This window comes from Scyliorhinus canicula, chromosome 6 (genome assembly GCF_902713615.1).
Source record: "Scyliorhinus canicula chromosome 6, sScyCan1.1, whole genome shotgun sequence".
NCBI lineage: Eukaryota > Metazoa > Chordata > Chondrichthyes > Carcharhiniformes > Scyliorhinidae > Scyliorhinus > Scyliorhinus canicula.
This window is the reverse complement of record NC_052151.1, coordinates 52,594,778-52,617,976: the sequence shown is the minus strand read 5'-3', so window position 1 is coordinate 52,617,976 and position 23,199 is coordinate 52,594,778. Positions and strand designations below refer to the sequence as shown.

The window sequence follows — 23,199 nt, the reverse complement described above, 5'->3', positions numbered from 1 at the left end:
CGGGTATCTTCCTGGATCAACTTTTTTGATATGGACAAGGCACTGCTGGTGGGGATGGCCAACTTGGAGTACTCGTCGATTGTGGTTTCCTATCATGCACCGCATTGGGTGGAGTTGCGGGTGGTGCAGGTGGAGGCCCAATGGTCGCAATTGAGGTTAGATGTGGGGCTATTGGCGGGTGTGGGGTGTGTGAGCGGATGAGGGCTGCCATTTGGGCTTATGTGGAGTTGAACAACACGGGGGAGGTCACGGCCACCACGTTGTGGAAGGCACTTAAGCTGTGGAGGAATTTATTTCAAGCGCAGGGGGAGAGGCTGGTAGAGGAGCTTCGGAGGTTGGATCGGAAGTACGCGGTGGCGCCGGATTACGCATTGTTAAATAAGAGGCAGAGGCTGCAGAGGGAGTTTGGGTTAGTGTCCACGGGGAAGGTGGTCGGGCAGTTGCGGAGGGCCAGAGGCGTAGTGTGTGAGTATGGACAAAAGGCGAGCAGAATGCTAGTCCATCAGCTGAGGAAGCAGGCAGCGGAAAGGGAGATTGGTAGGGTGAGAGATGAGATGGTGACGGACCCAGAGGGGGTGAATGGGGTATTTGAATTGGGTGGCATGGTAACACAGTGAGTAGCACGGTTCTTTCACAGCTCCAGGGTCCCAGGTTCGATTCCCGGCTTGGGTCACTGTCTGTGTGGAGTCTGCACCTTCTCCCTGTGTCTGCGTGGGTTTCCTCCGGGTGCTCCGCTTTTTGCCCACAAGTCCCGAAAGACGTGCTGTTAGGTAATTTGGACATTCTGAGTACTCTGTGTACCCGAACAGGTGCCAGAATGTGGCGACTAGGGGCTTTTCACAGTAACTTCATTGCAGTGTTAATGTAAGCCTACTTGTGACAATAATAAAGATTACTGAAGCCTTGTACAGGAAGCTGTACAAGTCAAAGCCTCCGGCTGGGGAGGAGGGGATGAGTCGGTTCATGGATGGCTTGGAGTTCCCTAAGGTGGAGGAGGAGAGGGTGCAGGTGCTGGGGACCCCGATTGGATTTATGGACGGCACAGGTGCGATGCAGGCGAGGGAGGCCCAGAGGCCGGACAGGTTCCCAGTAGATTTTTATAACATGTTTGGAGCGGAGCTGGGACCACTGTTAGTGAAGACGTATAATGAACAAAAGAAAAGTACAGCACAGGAACAGGCCCTTCGGCCCTCCAAACCCGTGCCGACCATACTGCCCATCTAAACTAAAATCTTCTACACTTCCTGGGTTCCTATCCCTCTATTCTCATCCTATTCATGTATTTGTCCAGATGCCCCTTAAATGTCACTATCGTCCCTGCTTCCACCATCACCTCCGGCAGCGAGTTCCAGGCACCCACTACCCTCTGTGTAAAAAAAAAGTGCCTCGTACACCTCCTCTAAATCTATGCCCCTAGTAATTGACCCCTCTACCCTGGGGAAAAGCCTCTGAGTATCCACTCTGTCTATGCCCCTCATAATTTTGTAGACCTCCATCAGGTCGCCCCTCAACCTCCTTCGTTCCAGTGAGAACAAACCGAGTTTATTCAACTGCTCCTCAGAGCTAATGCCCTCCATACCAGGTAACATCCTGGTAAATCTCTTCTGCACCCTCTCTAAATCCTCCACATCCTTCTGGTATTGTGGCAACCAGAATTGAACACTATACTCCAAGTGTGGCCTAACTAAGGTTCTATACAGCTGCAACATGACTTGTCAATTCTTATATTCAATGGCCCTGCCAATGAAGGCAAGCATGCCGTATGCCTTCTTGACTACCTTCTCCACCTGTGTTGCCCCTTTCAGTGACCTGTGGACCTGTACACCTCGATCTCTCTGACTTTCAATACTCTTGAGGGTTCTAACATTCACTGTATATTCCCTACCTGCATTTGACCTTCCAAAATGCATTATCTCGCATTTGTCTGGATTAAACTCCATCTGCCATCTCTCTGCCCAAGTCTCCAAACAATCTAAATCCTGCTGTATCCTCTGACAGTCCTCATCGCTATCCGCAATTCCACCTACCTTTGTGTCGTCTGCAAACTTACTAATCAGACCAGTTACATTTTCCTCCAAAGCATATATGGACTACGAACAGCAAAGGTCCCAGCACTGATCCTTGCGGAACTCCACTAGTCACAGCCCTCCAATCAGAAAAGCACCCTTTCATTGCTACTCTCTGCCTTCTATCACCTAGCCAGTTCTGTATCCACCTTGCCAGCTCACCCCTGATCCCGTGTGACTTCACCTTTTGTACCAGTCTACCATGAGGGACCTTATCAAAGGCCTTAGTGAAGTCCATATAAACAACATCCACCGCCCTACCTGCATCAATCATCTTTGTGACCTCTTCAAAAAGCTCTATCAAGTTAGTGAGACACGACCTCCCCTTCACAAAACCATGCTGCCTCTCACTAATACGTCCATTTGCTTCCAAATAGGAGTAAATCCTGTCTCGAAGAATTCTCTCCAGTAATTTCCCTACCACTGACGTAAGGCTCACTGGTCTGTAATTCCCTGGATTATCCTTGCTACCCTTCTTAAACAAAGGAACAACATTGGCTGTTCTCCAGTCCTCCGGGACATCACCTGAAGACAGTGAGGATCCAAACATTTCTGTCAAGGCCTCAGCAATTTCCTCTCTAGCCTCCTTCAGTATTCTGGGGTAGATCCTATCAGGCCCTGGGGACTTATCTACTTTAATATTTTTCAAGACGCCCAACACCTCGTCTTTTTGGATCTCAATGTGACCCAGGCTATCTACACACCCTCCTCCAGACTCAACATCTACTAATTCCTTCTCTTTGGTGAATACTGATGTAAAGTACCTCGCCCACTTCCTCTGGCTCCACTCGTAGATTCCCTTGCCTGTCCTTCAGTGGGCCAACCCTTTCCCTGGCTCCCCTCTTGCTTTTTACGTACGTGTAAAAAGCCTTGGGATTTTCCTTAACCCTATTTGCCAATTACTTTTCGTGACCTCTTGTAGCCCTCCTGAGGCCAGGGATAGGGGGACGCTCCCCCCTACATTGTCGCAGCCTTCCATCTCCCTGACGTTGAAGAAAGATAAGGACACGGAGCAGTATGGGTCGTACCGATATTGCTGCTCAATGTCAATGTAAAGTTGTTGGCGAAGGTGTTGGCATCGTAAATAGAGGACTGTATGCTGGGAGTGATAGGGGAGGACCAGTCGGAATTTGTGAAGGGTAGGCAGTAGTCAGAGAATATGCACGGCTGCTTAATGTAATTATGATACCCTCAGGGGGTATCATAAGATAGTCGTGTAGAGGTAATCGTGGCTATGGATGCAGAGACGGCCTTTGATCAGTTGGAATGGGTATATTTGTTGGAGGTGCTGGGTTGTTTCGAATTTGGTCAGGGGTTTGTGGAGTGGGTATGACTATTGTGCAGGGTGCTGATGGTGAGTGGATGAGTTTGGAGTACAGGATGAGTTTGGGGTACCTCGGATTGCATTGTGGGATGAGACAGGAATGTCTGCTCTGCCCGTTGCTTTTCGCCTTGGCGATAGAGCCGTTGGCTATGGCACTTACGGCATCGAGAGGCTGGAGAAGAATTGGGGGCTGGGGGGAGGTGGGCAACCATAGAGTCTTGTTGTATGCGGACGATTTGGTGTTATATATTTTAGACACAGATGGCAGCATTGGAGAGATTATGGAGATTTTTGAGGGAAGTCGGCCCGTTTTAATGGGAAAGAGTGCGGTGTTCCCGATTAATGCTCGAGGACGAGAGAGGAGGTTAGGGAAGTTGCCATTCTGAGTGGCGGGGGCGAGTATTCAATATCCAGGAATTTAGGTGGCACGGGCCGGGCGCAGCAACACAAATTGAACATGGCAGGACTGGTAGGCAGATTTCCAGAGGCGAGATGTGTTGCAACTGTCACCAGGCATGTGCAGACAGTGAAAATGACTGTGTTGCCCAGGTTTTTGTTTGTGTTCCAGAACCACCCTATGTTTGTTCCCAAGTCCTTTCCCGGCGGGTTAACGGGATAATTTTGGGTTTGTGTGGGCGGGGAAGACCCCTCCGGTGAGGCGGGTGCTCCTGGAGAGGGAGGCTAGCATTACTGAATTTGATAAACTATTATTGTGCGGCGAGCATTGCAATGGTGAGGAAATTGTGGGGGAAGGAGGAGAGATCGGTTTGGGAGCGGATGGAGATGGCGTCGTGTAGGGCGACGAATGTGACGTAACTGTTGCCACCTCTTCCGTTCTCACCGGTCAGGTACTCTGTGAGACCAGTGGTGGTCTTGGCAGTGTGGGTGTGGAGTCAATGAAGGAACATTTCTGGCTGGGGAACATGTCGTTTTGGGCTCTGATATGTGACAACCATAGGTTTGTGCCGGTGAGGCTGGATGCGAGGTTCCGGGTGTGGCAGCAGTTGGGGATATTGTACTTTTGGGACTTGTTCATAGGGGACAAGTTTGCATGACTAGAGGAATTGTATGAGTTGCACAAAAGGAACCGCTACAGGTTCTGCAGGTAAGAGGTTTTGTGAGGAGAAAGGTGCCATCCTTCCCGGAGTGTCGCCTCCAGTGTTGCAGAATAAGTTGTTGAAGGATTATGATATAGGGGAGGGGCAGGTGTTGTAGATCTGCAAGAAATTGATGGAGAGGGAGGCCACACCGGTGGAGGAGATTAAGCATGAATGGGAGAAGTTGTTGGAAGGGGAGGTGTGGGCCAGGACGTGGGTAGAGGCCTTGTGTTGGGTGAACGCATCCTCACCGTGTGCAACGTTGAGTCTCATTTAGTTTAAGGTGGAGGATAGGTGTGGGCATTGTGCGGGGTGGGGGTTGCGAATCATGTCCAAAGCTGAGGGGATTCTGACAGAGGTTATCGAATGTTGGGTGGGATTCTCCCAATGTGAGTCTTAAGTCCCGACGCCGGAGTAAAAACCGGAGTGTTTTACTCCGGCGTTGGCGCCTGTTCCCAAACCCCTATTCTCCGCCCTCCGTGGGGCTAGCAGGGGCGTCGCGCGATTTAGGGGGCAGGGCCTCGGCGCGCCGTCAGAAACCTGGCAGCAAGTAAAAGACGCGGCGCCTTGGGACCCATGCATGCACAGTTTGGCCGGCGCCAACGAGCACATACGCGGTTGCCGTCCTCCCACAGGCCGCCCTGCACAAAAATAGCGCATGGATCCAGGCTTGCCGGCGGAAGAAAGGAGGCCCGCTGACAGAGAGGCCTGCCCGCCAATGGGTGGATCCCGATTGCGGGCCAGGCCACTCCGGAGGATTGGAACCCCCCCCACCCCACAGACCGCTCCCGGCTCTTGAAGCCCCAAGTCCCACCGACCCCAGAACAGGTTAGAATGGCGCCGGCGGGACTGTCATTTTTCGCCAACCACTCGGCCCATCCGGGCCGGAGAGTCGCCGCTTGCGGTGATTCTCCGCGCGATGCTGGTTTCGCGGGGGTGGGAGAATCGCGTGCAGGGTCGGGGCGGCGTGGCGCGATTCGCACGGCGCCCCAGCGATTCTCCCACCCGACGGGGGGGGGGGGGGGGGGGGCGGAATCCCACCCACTATGTCTGAGATTCTGGGGGTGGGGGTGGCCCCGATTCTGGAGGTGGCAGTATTTGGTGTGTCGGAAGATCCGGTATGGTTGGGGGGGGGGAATATTCACTGGAAATATACACATGCAATGTTTTGTGACTAGAATTGTAGACGAAAACTTTCAGGATGAGAATTGGGCGCAGATGAGTTCAGACAGCCAAATGAGAAAAACTGAAATTATGTGGGAATGCTGGACAATTGAACAACCAAGTAGGCAAGGCAGGCCAGGAGGGGAAGGGTGAAAACAAGCAGATTTACCAGGGAGTTAAATACTTACTGGCTGAGCATCAGGAAGCCAATAAGTCAAACAAAGGACTCTGGCATCCAGTTGTGGTGTTATGGGAGGTAGGTGATGTAATAATGTTACTTGGGTGACCAGTGGTCTCTCAGAAGCAGCTAGCCAATTAGAGATGAGGTAAAGAATGCTGGAACTATATAGGACATGAGTCAGACCAGTGACTACTTTCCTAGATTTGGCTACAACAAACTTCAATTGCTAAGGGTCAGACTGGTACCATGTGCAAAATTGACCCAAGTTAAATTATTGCTTCAGAGTCGGTCAGCAATAAGGGACATAAATGAAAATTATCGATGAGAAAATTTCAGATCAATATCAGAACCAAGCATGAAAAATGTATGGAATAATCTGGTAGACCTGGTCAAGGAACAAAAATAATATCAGGATTCAATGATTGAGAGTAGAATGTTAAAATTAGGCGTTTCACTTTACTGATAGGTAATTTGTCCCTGCCTTTACATAAACCTATTTACATAAGCATAACTAGAGGCCATTGGTTTAAGATAATCACCATGAAATCCACCGCAAATTCCCAAGACAATTCTTTACCCAAAGAGTAAAGAGAATGTGGAACACTCTACCACACGTAGTGGTTGAAATGGCTAGTTTAGATGCATTTAAAGGGAAACTATAGAAGCATTTGCAGGAGAAAGGAATAGCTGGTTATGATGGTAGATTTCAATGAAGGTAGATGGGAAGAAGCTTGAGTTGGCAGAAACCGGCATGGATAGATTGCACTGAAAGACCTCTTGTGCTGTAGTTGTCTTGAGGATTCCTGATTTTAATTGCTCACCTTTGATGGCTGTGACTTTAGCTGCCAAGAGGTTCTAAATTCTGGAATTCCCTACCTTAATCCCTACAACCCCTATCTCTCTTTACTCCTTTAAAATGCTCTTTAAAACCCACTCTTTGACTAAGCTTTTGGCCATCGGCCCAGTATCACATTATGTGGCCCTGTGTCTAATTTTGCTTCAAAGTGCTCCAATGAGGCACATTAGGATCTTTTATTACACTCAAGATGCTATGTAAATAAAAGTTGTTGCATTTCAAAATTGCTTATTTCAACCCACTATTGGTCCTTCTCATCTTTTACTTCCCTCCCCACACATCTTTATATCTTTCCTGATGCATGACTCAAGCTGTGAAATAGATATTTTCTATATATTGCTCTTTCTGGGAAGACATGGATTAAAGAGTTTCTTGGCCCAGAATTAGAGTTTTCAAAATAAATATTTTCAAAAACGAAATGTGTTTTGGGATAATCAAGATGGTCTGATATGCTTTTGTTTCAGGAAGAAGAGCATGGCATGCTAGCGAAAGGTAAGTGATAACTCTTTCTAATCATGATAGGTTTGAATGATCATTTACATCTAAGAGAATTATTTTAATTCTTCTGTTAGTCTTTTTAAATATTTGCTGATGTCAGGGTCCATTCTCAAACATAGGCCATGGGTGGGATTCTCCGTTAGCTGACGGCAAAATCGGGAAATGCAATTTGCCGGAGGATAGCTTCCGACGGCAAAATTGCGGCAGGTGTCGATTTGACACCAAATCCTGATTCTCACCTCGAAAACGCTGTCAATGCGTTTCACTCTGTACATACAGTAGGCACAGTTTGCATATCATTAGCAGGCCCAACCTCCAAATTCTCCACCTCCAAAGGGCCAAGTTCCTGACGGTGTGGTTCACTTCTGTTTTTAAAAATCGTGAAACCAGCATGGCGGCTGCTGAGGGAGAGAGAGAGGAGGTACGGAAAGGGACCAACATCCCTGTAGTTTGCTGACAATTGGGCTGCTGGCAGGGAGGCTTCTGCCAGGGCTGGGCAAGAATTGGGGGGTGGCCAGGGGGTGGGCTGTGGGGTCAAGTTGGACGGACATGGAGCACCATTGCTTCAGCCGGAAAGTCAGCCATGCAGCTGTGCACACCACTAATAGCCCACTTTGAACCTGGTGCCACAGGTCATATAGGTGTTCCCCCCCCCGGGTGCCCTCTGGCCCCAGCCGACCCATCAGCTGTAAGGGGGCACTCCAGCACAACTAGTGCCATCATTTTTGGCTGGGATAAGTATGTATAAGGGGTGTAATGTGTATGTGCGGCTGCAGCTTGTCAGCCTCCCGAGTGCCGGTCATGGACCTGGCATATCCCACACCATTTTTCTGTGGAATCGAGTGTGTTCTACACGGCACTGGTGCTAGCCCCTCAACGGTAGCAGAATCAGTCCAGGTGCGGTGCCAGTAGTTCTGTCGTAGAAGTCCATGGATTCTCCATTGACGTCAACACTTAGTCTCAGAAATGGAGAATAAGTTTGCCTAACTTGTAAAATATTTTTAATTCTTTGAATCATAGCAATTTTCACAGGCCGTAGCAATTTTCACAGGCCGTAAAAACTTTAAATTTTTGCTGGCAAATTACATAGTGGTATTGTCACTGGGCTAGCATTCCAGAGACCCAGGGAATAATTTGGGAACCCATATTCGAATCCCACCACGGCTGTCCTTACCTGTTTTTAAAATTCATTACATGGGATGTGAACATTGCTGGCTGGACCAGCATGTATTGCCTGCCCCTAATTGCCTGCCATTTCTGATTGAATCTGAGAGTTAACCACATTACTCTGGACCTGGAGCCAGATGTAGTCCAGACCAGGTAAGGATAGCAGATTTCCTTCATATTCGTGAACCAGATGGGTTTTTACAACCAACGACAATCAATCGACATTTAATTCTAGATTTTTGTTGAATTCAAAATTCACCATCTGCCATGGCGGAATTTGAACCTGGGTCCTGGATCTTGCTCTGGGTCTCTCGATTACTATTCCAGTGACAACACCATTGCGCTACTGTCTCCCCATATGGTCTGTCTACTTGTGACTCCAGACCCATAACAACAGTTGTTGAATCGTAAGTGCTATCTGAAACGGGCAACAAATGCTGGCTTTGTAGTGGTCGGTTGGACTGTTTCCTCATTGAGGCTTTAAAGGTTTGGACCCCACAATGCGATAACAAACTTACACACACTGACCGGCGGTCACTCTCCCTTTTTCCAGGCTTTGCTGCACCCTCACTCCGGGTACTTCGAGCAGCCGCCGTTTCCCACCATAACTGATTTACCTTGCTTTGCACAGCTTGTAGTTCAAAAGCACTTTGTGTGGCCAACTCAACCACTTTGTGTAAGGATATTCTGGTTTCTACCAGCAACTTGTTCGAAATATTCTAGTTATTTATACCGTAGACCAAACGGTCACGTAACATATCACTGAGAGATGGATCGAATCCACCATGTTCCGACATCTGTCAAACCTGGTTACAAAAGCGGATACTGTTTCTCCAGGACTCCTAATGGCTGAGTGGAATTTATAGCGTTGCATAATAATGAAGGCCAAGGATTGAAGTGGTCTCTCACTATTTGCACTATTTGATCAAAGGATTTGGTGTCCAATTCTCCGGAGATGTTAAGCTTCTCAAGAGGTTATATATCTGTGCCACAAACTGTATTATAACTTTTGCTTATTTTCTGCTGTGAATTAATTGGCAGCTAAAAAGTATCTAAAAAAGAGTCTTTTCACAACTTCCAGATGAAATGGGTCAATTTTTCCAAATAATGGCATAGCTGTTTGACTGTAGTTGATTCTTTTTCATGACACCTAGAGGCCCCCCCCCCCCGCAATAAATGTTGCCGAGACTGCAATGATTTATTCTTGTTGCCAATGTTGTGGCGCGAGGTAATACAACAAAGCAGTGTGAAATCACAATGGTGATTTATTTAACAAAGGAAGAACTTTAAATTACAGATCAGCACAACTCCCAATGCAGGACTAGTTCTCTCAACTCCCTGGCTTACTCTGATAAACCCACAGTTCGCAGGTTCACACCCTGGCACCTGATAGGCTCAGATTCGCATGCTCCGTTCCCATAATCTCGGGCAAGTGACGTGACCTGTAAAGGATTGCCCCTTAAAGCTGCCACAGCTCTAGAAACCCCTCCCTAAACATTTGCTTCTCTACTTGCCTTTCTTCCGATCTGACACTCCTTAAAACCTTTCTCTCTGATCACATTTTTGGGCATATGCCTGATTTTTAGCAGGTTATAGGTAGCAATACTTGCCAAGCCTGAGCAATAAAAAATACTACAAGAGTACATCTGAAGTCTGATCTAATTAGATTAACTGGAGTCAGGGTTGCTGCTTGTGGCCAGATTTTATATGTTTATGTTACTTACAAGCATGTTGACGAGAAAAGATTTTCTTTGAAAACATTTCAGTGACTGTGAGAAAACAGGAGGGTCTTTAGTCCGATCTATAAATATCTGTTTTTATAATTTGTAGTTGTGCTGTTGGATTCACTAGACTCAACATCAGATACGCAAAAGCTATTATATTCTGGTGATGACGGATCAGTGAGGAAACAAGCGACGGATGAAAAACATGACCAGCAAGAACAAGCATCTCAAATGTATGCCACTAGTAAGTGGTTAATAATCTGCTCTACTATCTACACAGTAATGAAAATTATTATATCAACCTGCAAAAAAGTAAGAACATTTTTGCTTCACCTTACACATAATGATGCGGCAGAGCAGTGTTAGACAAGGAAAGAAAAGGAAACAAATCCTGTACTCCAGATCCAACTACCTTGTGGGACAGCCTGTATAATGTGTCAGGAGCTGTGTGTCATGAATCAGCCTGCTCAGTCACACGAAGACCCATGACAAAAATACACAACTTTGAGTAGACATCTTTGGATCAAGGAATAGTTGAACACTACTATGTCTATTGATGTCCAACTGTGTATATTTTTTGGCAGGGATTAAAGATTATATGCACGAGAAAAGACTACAGCTAATATATACAGTATCTTAGAAATAACTGTACTGATTCAGGCCATTAGCCCATTGTGGCTGTACTGTGTTGCAAGCCAGCCTAACCCAATTAAATTGCAGTCACCTCCATTATTCCCATTACTGTTCTCATAGTTAACTAACTCAAAATAGATAACGGGCAGCATTTTCTGCACATTTGTGCTGATTTCTTCAGTGCAATGTATCCAAACTCAGCCAAACAATGCAAAAAGATTGAGGATTTCCAAGTGCAAATTATGTTAAGCACAAATCAAGTTTCCATAATCTTTTGTACTTAGCTAAAAAAAAATCACACTAGAAGCTGACCCTTTCTACAAAGCTAGCCAAGCTCAAGATTGAATTAATCACCATTGCGAGTTTCTGCTAATTGCACCCTTTTGCAGGCCTTAAAATTCATGTTTTTTTTCAGCTGCAGTGGCACTAGTATATGTTTTAGAAACATTTACATTTTTTAATATTGCAATTGAAGTCATTACACCAGTGTAACAAGTAAATGATTCTGCATTAGTTTAAGCCATTTTCAGTTCTTTAAGATCATGGGCGGAATTCTCCGACCCCCCGCAGGGTCAGGGAAACAGCCGGGGCCGGCGTAAAACCCACCCCCGCCGTGGCCGGAACTCTCCGCCACCCGGGAATTGGCGGGAGCAGGAATCACGCCCCGCCGATCGGCGTACCCCCCGCGGCGATTCTCCAGCCTGCGATGGGCCGACGTCCTGCCGCTGACAGGCCAATCCCGCCGACGTGGTTTAAACCACCTCTGTGCCGGCAGGATTGGCGGCGCGAGCAGGCCCCCAGAGTCCTGGGGGGGGGAGTGGGGCGATCGGACCCCGGGGGGTGCCCCCACGGTGGCCTGGCCCATGATCAGGGCCCACCGATCGGCGGGCGGGCCAGTGCCGTGGGGGCACTCTTTTTCTTCCGCCACAGCCCTACCGCGCATGCGCCGGTGGTGTCGTCAGCGGCTGCTGATGCCCCGGCGTATGTTCGGACTCACACCGACCGCCGAAGGCCTTTCGGCCAGCCCCGACGCCGGCCAGCCGACCAGCGGGCGGCGGTTTTGGCACCAGTCGGCGTAGCGGGAGCTACTCTGGCACGGGCCTAGCCCCTAAAGGTGCGGAGAATTCCGCACCTTTGAGGAGGCCCGACGCTGGAGTGGTTGGCGCCACTCCACTACGCCGGGACCCCCCGCCGGGTAGGGGAGAATTTCGCCCCATGTTACACCTTGTCAAGACCATTCTGGATCTTATATACAATCAAGTCACCCCTCAGTCTTCTAAATGCCAGTGGAAACAAGCCCAACCTGTGCAACCTTTCTTCCGAAGACAATCAGAAGTCAATATAAAGAATACTGCATCACATTTGGGAAGGTTTTACAATTTTTTTTTGTTCTCTTCAGGTATTTCCTATGGGAGAACTAATAGTGATATTGAGGCCTTGCATCAAGCATATTGTAACATTGATCAATCTCTGGAAGGCACAGATATAGGGCAAAGTACATTAAATGGAAAAAGCACCAACTTTATTCAAGACCTTCAGAGTCCTGTTAAGGATTCAACAAGAAATATTTCCACTGCAGAATCTGGTAAGCACAAAATTAAATTGGATATGAATTTTTCACATCGCTCTGTGAAATCACAGATGCTAACTGAGTTGATGCATACATGCTAAGTATAATCACATGGATAAAAGGCTATTGTATTCTTTTAATTATTAGTTCCCATTCATATAGTGAGCGAGAATTTTCTTGCAAATTTACTAGAACCTAAAGGTTTGCAGCCCAGAAGGTATAGGAATGTTCGAATCTACCGATCATATGGTTTGCAATTCAAACTTTTTATTGAGTTTGAGTAAGTCTTTGCCAATGCAATATCTGAAAGTGATAGGCATACAGAGAAATGCATGCAGTCACACTGCTTTTGTTCTCGATAAGAGATGTAACACTCATCAATCCTTTTGATCCTGACTCTATAAATTGTGAAGGCAAGCTCAAATTCTTCAGAGCAGGGTTTTTCAAAGTATGGGTCGTGACTCGAAGTGGATGTCGGGAGGGTCATGGGACAATCGGTCAATGGTGGTCCCAATCTCGGGAGGAGGTCCTAATCTCGGGCGAAGCGCCCAATGGCTGCTACCGGCATTTAAATTGAGAATAGCAGCTGCTACCAACTTTAAAATGAGAACAAAATTAGGCTGTGTGCAGTTTTCCAACCATAAGCTGCAGCAGTGAGCAGGTCAGCGTGTCCTGCAAGTACACTTGACATCAAGCACCCCTGTATGCAAGTGCTTTTGGCACGAAATCATAGAGGAGAGCTTCTTCCATTTTCTAGCTGTTGGCAAGAGGACTGTGAAGATGGATCATTTTGTTACATGGAAGAGACTCAAATAGGCAGTGTACCTACTGGCCAGGATCTCAGATCTGAATCTGCTGGAGGGAGCTGCGTAGGAGTGTCCACGGCAGAACAGAGCAGTGCTAGTATTAGTTCTGTACAAAACTTCCAGGGCCTCTGGTGAATAACCTAGAAAGAAGAAACTTCAATTAAGAACAAAGATGATCTCTGGAGGTATGGTTAGCCCATGTGTGTTATATGCAGGGAGGTACTGCCAATAGAGAGGAGTTTCAGATTTTGGAAGAGAAATGGTGGGTGAAACCTTTTGAGGTTGAGACCCCAGAGCCTAACTTGCAGCTGATTCCAAATGTAAAGAGCTGCTGTACCTGACCTGTGACAGCACATTAGGTAGATACCAAAAGTCCATACCTAGATTTGATCTAGGGCAGCACGGTAGCATTGTGGATAGCACAATTGCTTCACAGCTCCACGGTCCCAGGGTCGATTCCGGTTTGGGTCACTGTCTGTGCGGAGTCTGCACATCCTCCCCGTGTGTGCGTGGGTTTCCTCTGGGTGCTCCAGTTTCCTCCCACAGTCCAAAGATGTGCAGGTTAGGTGGATTGGCCATGATAAATTGCCCTTAGTGTCCAAAATTGCCCTTAGTGTTGGGTGGGGTTACTGGGTTATGGGGATAGGGTGGAGGTGTTGACCTTGGGTAGGGTGCTCTTTTCAAGAGCTGGTGCAGACTCGATGGACTGAATGGCCTCCTTCTGCAATGTAAATTCTATGATGAAAATGCAGCACCTCGCATTTTTCCATATTAAACTCTATCTGTCCTTTATATGCCTAAATCTCCAATCTATCTATATCTCTGACAATTCCCGGCACTATCAGCAACTCTGCCAATCTTCATGTCATCCGCAGACCTACTAATCAGACCACCCACATTTTCCTCCAGATCATTTAAATACACTACAAACAACAGAGATCCCAGCACTGATCCCTGCGGAACACCACTAGCTACAGATCTCCAATCTGAAAAACTCCTTCCACCGCTACTCTCTCTATTACCAAGCCAGTTCTGTATCCATCTAGCCAGCCCACCCTGAATCCCATGTGACTTTAGTTTTTGGACGAATCTGCCATGTGGGACCTTGTCAAACGCTTTACTAAAGTCCATATAAACTACATCCACAGACCTTCACTCATCAATTTCCTTTGTCACCTCTCCAAAAAATTCAGTCAAGTTAGTGAGACATGACCCTCCCTGTACAAAACCATGCTGCCTGTAATTAACTCGTCTATTTTCCTCAAATGTACATATATCTTGCACCTCAGTATCTTTTCCAAAAGCATCCCACGACTGATGTCAGGCTCACTGTTCTATAATTTGCTTCCTTTCTTAAGCAAGACAATAAAATTGGCTATTCTCTAGTCCTCTGGAACCTTGCCTGTGGTCAGAAAAGATGTGAAGGTCCCAGCTATCTATTCCCTTGCCTTGCGCAGTAACCTGGGATAGATTCCAGCCGGCCCCAGGGACTATTTTACCTTAGTGCAATTTAGGATACTTAACCCTTCCTCCTTTGATATATTGACGTTCTCAAGAGTGTTCAGACACCTATCCCTGACCTCAACATCCGCCATGTCCTTCTCCCTGGTGAATACCGATGCAAAGTACTCAATAAGCATTTCACCCACTTCCTGTGGTTCCACATATAACTACCCTTGAGTGGGCCTACTCTTTCTCTTGCTACCCTCTTGCTCCTAATGTATGCATAAAAGGCGTTGGGATTCTCCTTGACCATGTTTGCTCAAGACATTTCATGGCCCTTTTAGCACTCCTAATTCCATGTTTTAGTTCCTTCCTATTTTCACTGTACTTCTCAAGAGCTTCGTCAGTTTTTAGATGCCGAGACCTATCGTATGCCTCCTTTTTTCTTTTGACTAAGCTTACAATTTCTTTCGTCGTCCATGGTTCCCAAATCCTGCCATTTCTATCTTTCATTTTTGCTGGGACATGCCTGCTCTGCACTTCAATTAACTAGCCCCCCTATATGTCAGACCTTGATTTGCCCTCAAATAGCAGCTCCCAATCCACATTCCACAGTTTCTGTCTAATTTGGATGTAATTGGCCCTCACCCAATTAAGCACCCTCACCTGCGGGCCACACTTGTCCTTATCCATGACTACTCAAAATGTTACGGAATTACAGTCGCTAAGCTCAAAATGCTCCCCCACTGAAACATCAGTCACCTGGCCTGGCTCATTTCCCAATACCAAGTCTAGTATGGCCCCCTCCCTGGTTGTATTGTCAACATACTGTATCAAAAAGCTCTCCTGGACAAATCTCATCTGAGCCCCTGGCTTTAAGGAATTCCCAGTCAATATGGGTGAAGTTAAAGACACCCATCATAACTACCCTGCTTTATTCATACTTTTTCACTGTCTGACTGCACAACTGCTCCTCTGTCTCCTGGGGGATGTTGGGAGGTCTATAGTACACTCCCAACATTTTGATTTCATCTTTCTTATTCCTGAGCTCCATACATAATGCCTCACTACAAGATCCCTTCAATGCTTTCTCCCTCAATACAACTGTGATCTGATCCCTAATCCGCAATGCAACACTCCCACCTCTTTAGATTCCCCTTCCATCCCGTCTAAAACAACAATATCCCAGAATGGTAAAATGCTAGTCCTGTCCCTCCTGTAACAATGTCTCCGTAGTTGCATTTACATCATAGTTACAGGCAGTGATCCAGGCTCTCAGTTCATCTGTTTTACCTGTTATTCTTCTTGTATTGAAGCAAACGCAGTCCAGACCTACAGTCCCACTGAGGCCTGCAGCTTCTCTCTGCCTGCTCTTACTCTGCACTATGTTTATCTCAGTTTCACTTTTTTCCCCAGCCTCTACACTTACCAGCCTGCTGTTCTGGTTCCCATCCCCCTGCCACGCTCGTTTAAGCCCCCCAAACAGCACTAGCAAACCTCCTGCCCAAGATATTGGTGCCCCTCCAGTTCAGGTGCAAACTATCCTTCTTTTACAGGTCCCACCTTCCCCAGAAGACATCCCAGTGATCCATATATCTAAAGCCCTTCCTCCTACACTTGCTCTTTAGCCACGTGTTCAACTGTACTATCTTGCTGTTCTAAGCCTCACTAGCATGTGGCACGGGGAGTAATCCTGGGATTATTACCCTAGAGGTCCTTCTTTTTAGCTCTTGACCTAACTCCCTGAATTGTCTTTACAGGACCTCTTTCCTTTTCCTGCCAATGTCATTAGTAACAATGTGGACAATGACATCTGTCTTTTTACCTTCCTGATTCAGGATGCCCTGTAGCTGTTTAGAGACTAGAGGACCCTGGCACCAGGGAGGCAACGCACCATCCTAGAGTCCCATTTGCAGCCACAGAAATGCCTGTCTGTGGCCGTGACTTTCGAGTCTCCTGTGACTATCACTCGCTTGGACTTAGTCGGACCCTGCTCTAAAGCAGAATCATTTGTGGAGCTACCAGCCTGGCTGCTGCTGGTATCTTCCCCTGAGGTTATCTCCCCCAAAAGCATCCAAAATGGCATACCTGTTTGAGAGGGGAATAGCCACAGGAAGCTCCTGCTTTACCTGCCTCCCTCACCTGGTGGTCACCCATCTACCTATCTGAACCTGTGATGTGACCACCTCCCTAGAGTTAGTGTCTGTCACACTCTCTGCCCCTGTATGCTCCGCAATGTGTCCATCTGCTGCTCCAACCGAACTATGCGGTCTGTGAGACGATGCAGCTAGTCACACTTCCCGTAAACATAGTCGTCAGGGATTCTAGAAAGCTCCCTGCTCACCCACGTCGGGCAAGAGAAGCATATCACTGCCCTAACTACCATCTCTGTCCCTGTACACTTAGGAAAGATATAAGAATAAGAATCTTAACTTGCATCAATTTGCAGCTTGTTAAAGCCTTGGGATAAGAGGGATGGGGAGAACTATGAGCTGTCTGGACACCTTGGGGACAATATATTGGCCATGAAAGGGGTATAGCATATGTTTACCAGAATGGTATTTAGACTCAAATGGTTGAGATAGGAGTAGGAGAAGACTATGTGCCCCATTAAGCCTGTCCCACCGTTCAATATGATCATGGCTGGCCTTGGGCTTCAGCGCCACTTTCTCTTTTGCTTCCCATATTGCTTGATTCACAGAGAGTCGCATCTCTCCTTGAATATATTCAATAATGGTGCATACACAGTCCCGTGACTTATATTCCAAAGATTCACAGTGTTTTCAGTACTGAAATATCTCAGTCATATATCATCAGACTTTTATCTTGAAACTGCGTTTTTGTTTTTAATCCCCCAGCCATGGGGGAAATACCTCTCAGTATCTACCCTGTCAAGCCCTAACATAATCTTTTAATGTTTGATAAGATTGCCTCTCATTCTTCTAAATGTCAGTGACTATCAACCCAGCCTCTCATCATTGGACGCCCATCTCATCCCAGGTGCCAATCTAGTGAACCTTTGCTGTACAGTCTCCAATACAGGTCGATCCTTTGTTGGATCCCCATTGGGAACCATAAAGCAAAATTATCAAATTTACTGGATCTCCCAAACAAAACCCAAAATTTCACTTTGCAATTTTTACATTAAAATTAATGCAAATTGACATAAATTGAACATGATGGTTACTGAGATAGTACTGCTTTGTCATAGAATCATAGAATTTGTAGTGCAGAAGGAGGCCATTCGGCCCATCGAGTCTGCACTGGCCCTTGGAAAGAGCACCCTACCCAAGCCCACACCTCCATCCTATCCAGGTAACCCAGTAACCCCACCTAACCTTTTTGGACACTAACGGCAATTTAGCATGACCAATCCACCTAACCTGCACATCTTTGGACTGTGGGAGGAAGCCAGAGCACCCGGAGGAAACCCACACAGACACAAGGAGAATGTGCAGACTCCACACAGACAGTGACCCAAACCAGGAATTGAACCTGGGACCCTGGAGGTGTGAAGCAACAGTGCTAACCAGTGTGCTACCGTGTAGGCTGTCATTTCAGTGACCTTTTGAAGTTGCCTCCTCAAGCAGAGGTTAAAGATTCTATTGCGCCTTTTGCAGAAAACGCTTGACATTCACATAGTTTTATCGCAAAATCTGTACATCAAACAACATCCCAAAGCTGATTAATTGGTTTGCCACATTATTTGCTGTTGCAAGCCTTGCAAATGAATTGTCTTGTTTACTCAGACGTAGAAGGATGAGGGGGGATCTTATAGAAACATTTAAAATTATGAAGGGAATAGATACGATAGATGCGGGCAGGTTGTTTCCACTGGCGGGTGAAAGCAGAACTAGGGGACATAGCCTCAAAATAAGGGGAAGTAGATTTAGGACTGAGTTTAGGAGGGACTTCTTCACCCAAAGGGTTGTGAATCTATGGAATTCCTTGCCCAGTGAAGCAGTTGAGGCTCCTTCATTAAATGTTTTTAAGGTAAAGATAGATAGTTTTTTGAAGAATAAAGGGATTAAGGGTTATGGTGTTCGGGCCGGAAAGTGGAGCTGAGTCCACAAAAGATCAGCCAGATCTCATTGAATGGCGGAGCAGGCTCGAGGGGCCAGATGGCCTACTCCTGCTCCTAGTTCTTATGTTCTTATACTGTGATTGTACAAAATAAATAATTGGCTTGGAGTTTTGTGATGTTCTGAGCAGGTTAAAAATGCTATGCAAATGCAAGTTTTTCTTCAAAGTATATTGATATCTGAAATGATTTAGAAATTAAAAGAGGAGGAGCAAACGAGACAAGATGCGAGAATGTTGAAGCAAGTGCTATATCTGCAATTAAACATTGTGGTTTTCTCCTATTTCTTAATGATTTTCAATTGATCTAAACTTCATTTTTCAGATTTACTCACTGTGGAAGAACTAATGAAACCTATTCAAGGGGAAGCTCTGCTAGGGAGATATGACTTAGTAAGGTAATGTGTCATAAGTTTTTTTCTTTTTCAATTAAAGGTCAGTCAGACAGTGCTAAATACAAAAAGTTGGTATCTATAATATATCAGATAGCGTATTGTTCTGTTGAAATGTTACATCAGAGGGACTCTGTGCTGTAAAAATCTGTGACTAATGTAAAAAATAATTAATGGTAGGTAGTGTGATACTTCTGCAGAGGTTCTGACTCACCGGTTTTGAAAGATTTGGATGCCTGTCGATAATAAGCAAGCTTCACCATTGACTTGAATGGTCCAACTCGATTTAACAATGTAGGAAAGGGTAGTACTAGAAGAAAACATTATGTTTCATTTAATTAATCCCAAAGGTCCATCCAGGAACTCTAATAATCATTGATTTCACACTATCTCCTGGCAATTTTTTCTCTACGCTCTCCACTCTTTTCTTAAATCTACAGTATTCATTTCCACACTTATGATCTTGAGTACAATGCTCTAATCGTGAAGTACCATTAACATTGGGAGAGATTTATATATTTCTTTGTTGCACTGCATGTGCTACAGCAGTACTTTGCTGGGAAAGATTCCCGCTTGAAATGGGAACATGCCTTTTCCAAATATTAATGGACCTAATATGTATTTGCAGCATTTTCCACTTTATTTCAACTTGTCAATTAAAAAAATCATGAATAGGCTTGATGGAATCAAAATATCTTCATGAAAAGATGCTGTGTAGTCAATAATACTGTTTTTTGATGTAACAGATCAATGGCAAGTATTGTTACTTAATTTTCATTAGGCATTTGCTTCCAAATTACACAAATTACATTTTGGCATTTTCTTCATCACCCTTACTGCAGTGTAAATGCACAGCAGGACTGTGAAGCAGCAGAAATATTCAGCAAACTGATGGCTAAGGACTCCAACAATGATGTTCCTTCTGAGTCACAGCTGGACTCCAATCATTTATCTGGAAGACAAAACACATACAAAGAATTATCTGAACGATCATTCAAGGAAAACAAGAACCGCTTGGGTAGAATTTGTGATGATCATCTGGAAGCCTTAATTAATGATGTTAAATATGATTCTGCAACAAAACACAGCCTCACAGCTTCTGCTTCACAAACTGTCCCTTGCCAAGATGCTCAGGTACATCTGATTAATTTATGTGGTATGCAGGCATTTAATTTGGATCCATTTTAGTAACTGGATGAATCTAGATGCTCAGTAACATATTGTGCTTTGAGATAATGTGTATTAATTAATTTTATTTTTATTAATATTGAGTATTCCTTTGGATAAGTACATCCAATGACAATGCTTCAGAATAAGACATATTTTTAATTTTCCATCTCATACTCTATTCTCATGCCAAGTTCTTCAAAAGCCAGACAATAACTTAGTTTGATACAATTCAGTATTCTAACAATGTACCTTCATGCCAGTTTCAGAGATACATACCGCAAAGTGCACTATAATATTTACCATCTAGTAGTTTTTTTATTGTCACAAGTAAGAATTAATTACATTAACACTGCAATGAAGTTACTGTGAAAATCCCCCAGTCGCCACACTCTGGCGCCTGTTCAGATACACGGAGGGACAATTCAAAATGTCCAATTCACCTAACAAGCATCTTTAGGGATTTGTGGGACCATTAGTTGTAATTTGTGACCTCTTGTGCATCTTTCAATTGTCCAGTGAATCTCTAAAAATTGCAATAATGAGAAATTAACCATAATTATCCATAGATCCCTGAAAGTTGCCACCCAGGTTGAGAGGGTTGTTAAGAAGGCGTACGGTGTGTTAGCTTTTATTGGTAGAGGAATTGAGTTTCGGAGCCATGAGGTCATGTTGCAGTTGTACAAAACTCTGGTGCGGCCGCATTTGGAATATTGTGTGCAGTTCTGGTCGCCACATTATAGGAAGGATGTGGAAGCATTGGAAAGGGTACAGAGGAGATTTACAAGAATGTTGCCTGGTATGGAGGGAAGATCATATGAGGAAAAGCTGAAGGACTTGAGGCTGTTTTCATTAGAGAGAAGAAGGTTAAGAGGGGACTTAATTGAGGCATACAAGATGATCTGAGGATTAGATAAGGTGGACATCGAGAGCCTTTTTCCTCGGATGGTGATGTCCAGCACGAGGGGACACAGCTTTAAATTGAGGGGAGATAGATATAGGACAGATGTCAGAAGTAGGTTCTTTACTCAGAGAGTAGTAAGGACATGGAATGCCCTGCCTGCAACAGTAGTGGACTCGCCAACACTAAACGCATTCAAATGGTCATTGGATAGACATATGGACGATAAGGGAATAGTGTAGGACGGTGCAACATCGTGGGCCGAAGGGCCTGTACTGCGCTGTAATGTTCTATGTTCTATAAGACTACAGAAGAAGTCTCTGTATTTATAATTATGCGCTGAGTTATTTTTAATGTTAAAGTTTGCGAAACTTCTAAGACAATGGCTTTTTCGTCAATGAACTTATGGCTGGGCTGCCGAATCTTCTGTGGTGGGGCCTGTCACGACAAGGTTGGAAAATCCTGGCCAATATATGTCTTCTGCGATCATTTTGATTCCAGACATAATTTGTCCGCAGGCACTAGAGTGAGAAGGTCTTGGGAGCCCTTCACAGTAACTTCACAGCAATCAGTTCAATGCAGGCAGCTGTACTATATAAAATACTGCCTCGAGTGATGTGTACCGTGTTTGAAATGTCAGGTTTAGTGAGTAATGAACTTGAATTATTTAAAAGGAATATTCGAACAATAGGTTGGTATAAATGTGAACTCTTTCTCACGAATATCTGCAGAAACTAGAACAATTGGAGCTTTCAGGTTGAGAGATTTTTGCTGGTAAGGTTATCAAGGGGATTAAGGACTTAAGGGTGGAAATGGACGGCTGAAGATCAATGTTATCTAATTATGTAGAGTCGGCCCAAAGAGCTGCATAGCTGGCTGCTCTAACTATTCAGCAAACCCTCAGCAAGAGTTGTCATTGAGTGTACGAATCTTACTTTAAATAGTCTTTAATAATATTTTACAAATTTCAAATTAATGGGAAGGCGGGATGAGAGTATTGAACGTGATAATCAGCCATGATCATAATGAATGGTGGAGCAGGCTATTTTCTATTTATGTTTCAATGTAAATTAGTAAGTTGCTTATGAATTGCTCACTTGGCTGAGGAGATAGGTGATGCAGTGGTAAAATATTTTCCATTTACTTTTGTAGCTGAGTTTGAATCAAGCTACAGATAGGTGGAATATGTTGTGGTGGACTTCTTCCCACTAACCACAGGAGACCCAGGAACAGGTTGCAACCATTTATTCATGTTTCAAGCATGGAGAGCACTGCCCCAGAGGAACCTCCGAGGCAGAACTCTCCTCATACAGCTCTCACAGCTCTAATACAGCTCTCACAGGGAGAGGGCTCTAATACAACTCTTTCTTCGAAGTCACAGATACACACTGTTTATACAGTTAGTCAGTACACAGAACATTATTTCAAATTCTGATCTTGTAAGTTTATTATTAAACCCAGAAGCTTGGTTGTTATCTCCTCCTAGCTAGAGACCATCTGTTCTTACAAGTATACAACCTTGCTGGCGAGTTCTGTCCTTGAGGTCCGTAAAGTTCAATTGATATAAGCATTTGACTAGCATGAGGTTGTTACTCTAATGTAGGGGTGTTAGCTGTATTTCTCCCTTTTACTAAATCTATTCATTCACTCTAACAAATACATGTTTTAAGTGCCATAGGATATTTTTCTAAAATGAAGTTATCATGTGAATGCAAAATGTTGTTGTGCATGGTTTCACCTCCGCTAGCTGTAAAATACCGAAAACAAATCAATTGGTTCCAATTTGCCTGGGCCCACAGCAGCAAACTACTCAAAGTGCTGTGCTAAGTGGCAGCAAGTTCCAAGTTTTACTCGGAAGCCATAAGAGTGATCACTATGAAGAAAAGCACTTGATAGGAAAGTCAATGTTATCGATTTGATGTCAGCAGTAAGTACAAGAGTAAAAACAACGACTGCCTTTTGTCACATTATTAAAAACAGAAAAGATTCCCTTATGTTCCTTCCCCAACCCATCCTACAGTGGAGCTATTTCATTTTTTGGGAGCTGAGCAATTGGATTGGATCTTAAGTTCCTGACACATATGGAAAGATGGGGTTGGGGGTTTGGTGCCGGGGGTAGAGTGGTGGGGT

General features: G+C 45.2%; 1 protein-coding gene across 6 annotated transcripts in view; it reads left to right on the top strand.

Annotated features, from left to right (window-relative positions):
- The window catches only part of cep162 (centrosomal protein 162), a 198,244-nt gene that overhangs the window by 30,227 nt on the left and 144,818 nt on the right, over positions 1 to 23,199 (top strand). For all 6 annotated transcript variants that reach the window (XR_005460926.1, XM_038799288.1, XM_038799283.1 and 3 more), the window contains 5 exons: positions 7,153 to 7,180; positions 10,184 to 10,321; positions 12,110 to 12,295; positions 18,935 to 19,007; positions 19,844 to 20,135. Coding sequence is in view for 5 of the 6 variants with exons in the window: in XM_038799288.1 (XP_038655216.1) it covers positions 7,153 to 7,180; positions 10,184 to 10,321; positions 12,110 to 12,295; positions 18,935 to 19,007; positions 19,844 to 20,135 (717 nt within the window). In the remaining variant the exon portion in view is untranslated. The remainder of the gene's footprint in view (positions 1 to 7,152; positions 7,181 to 10,183; positions 10,322 to 12,109; positions 12,296 to 18,934; positions 19,008 to 19,843; positions 20,136 to 23,199) is intronic.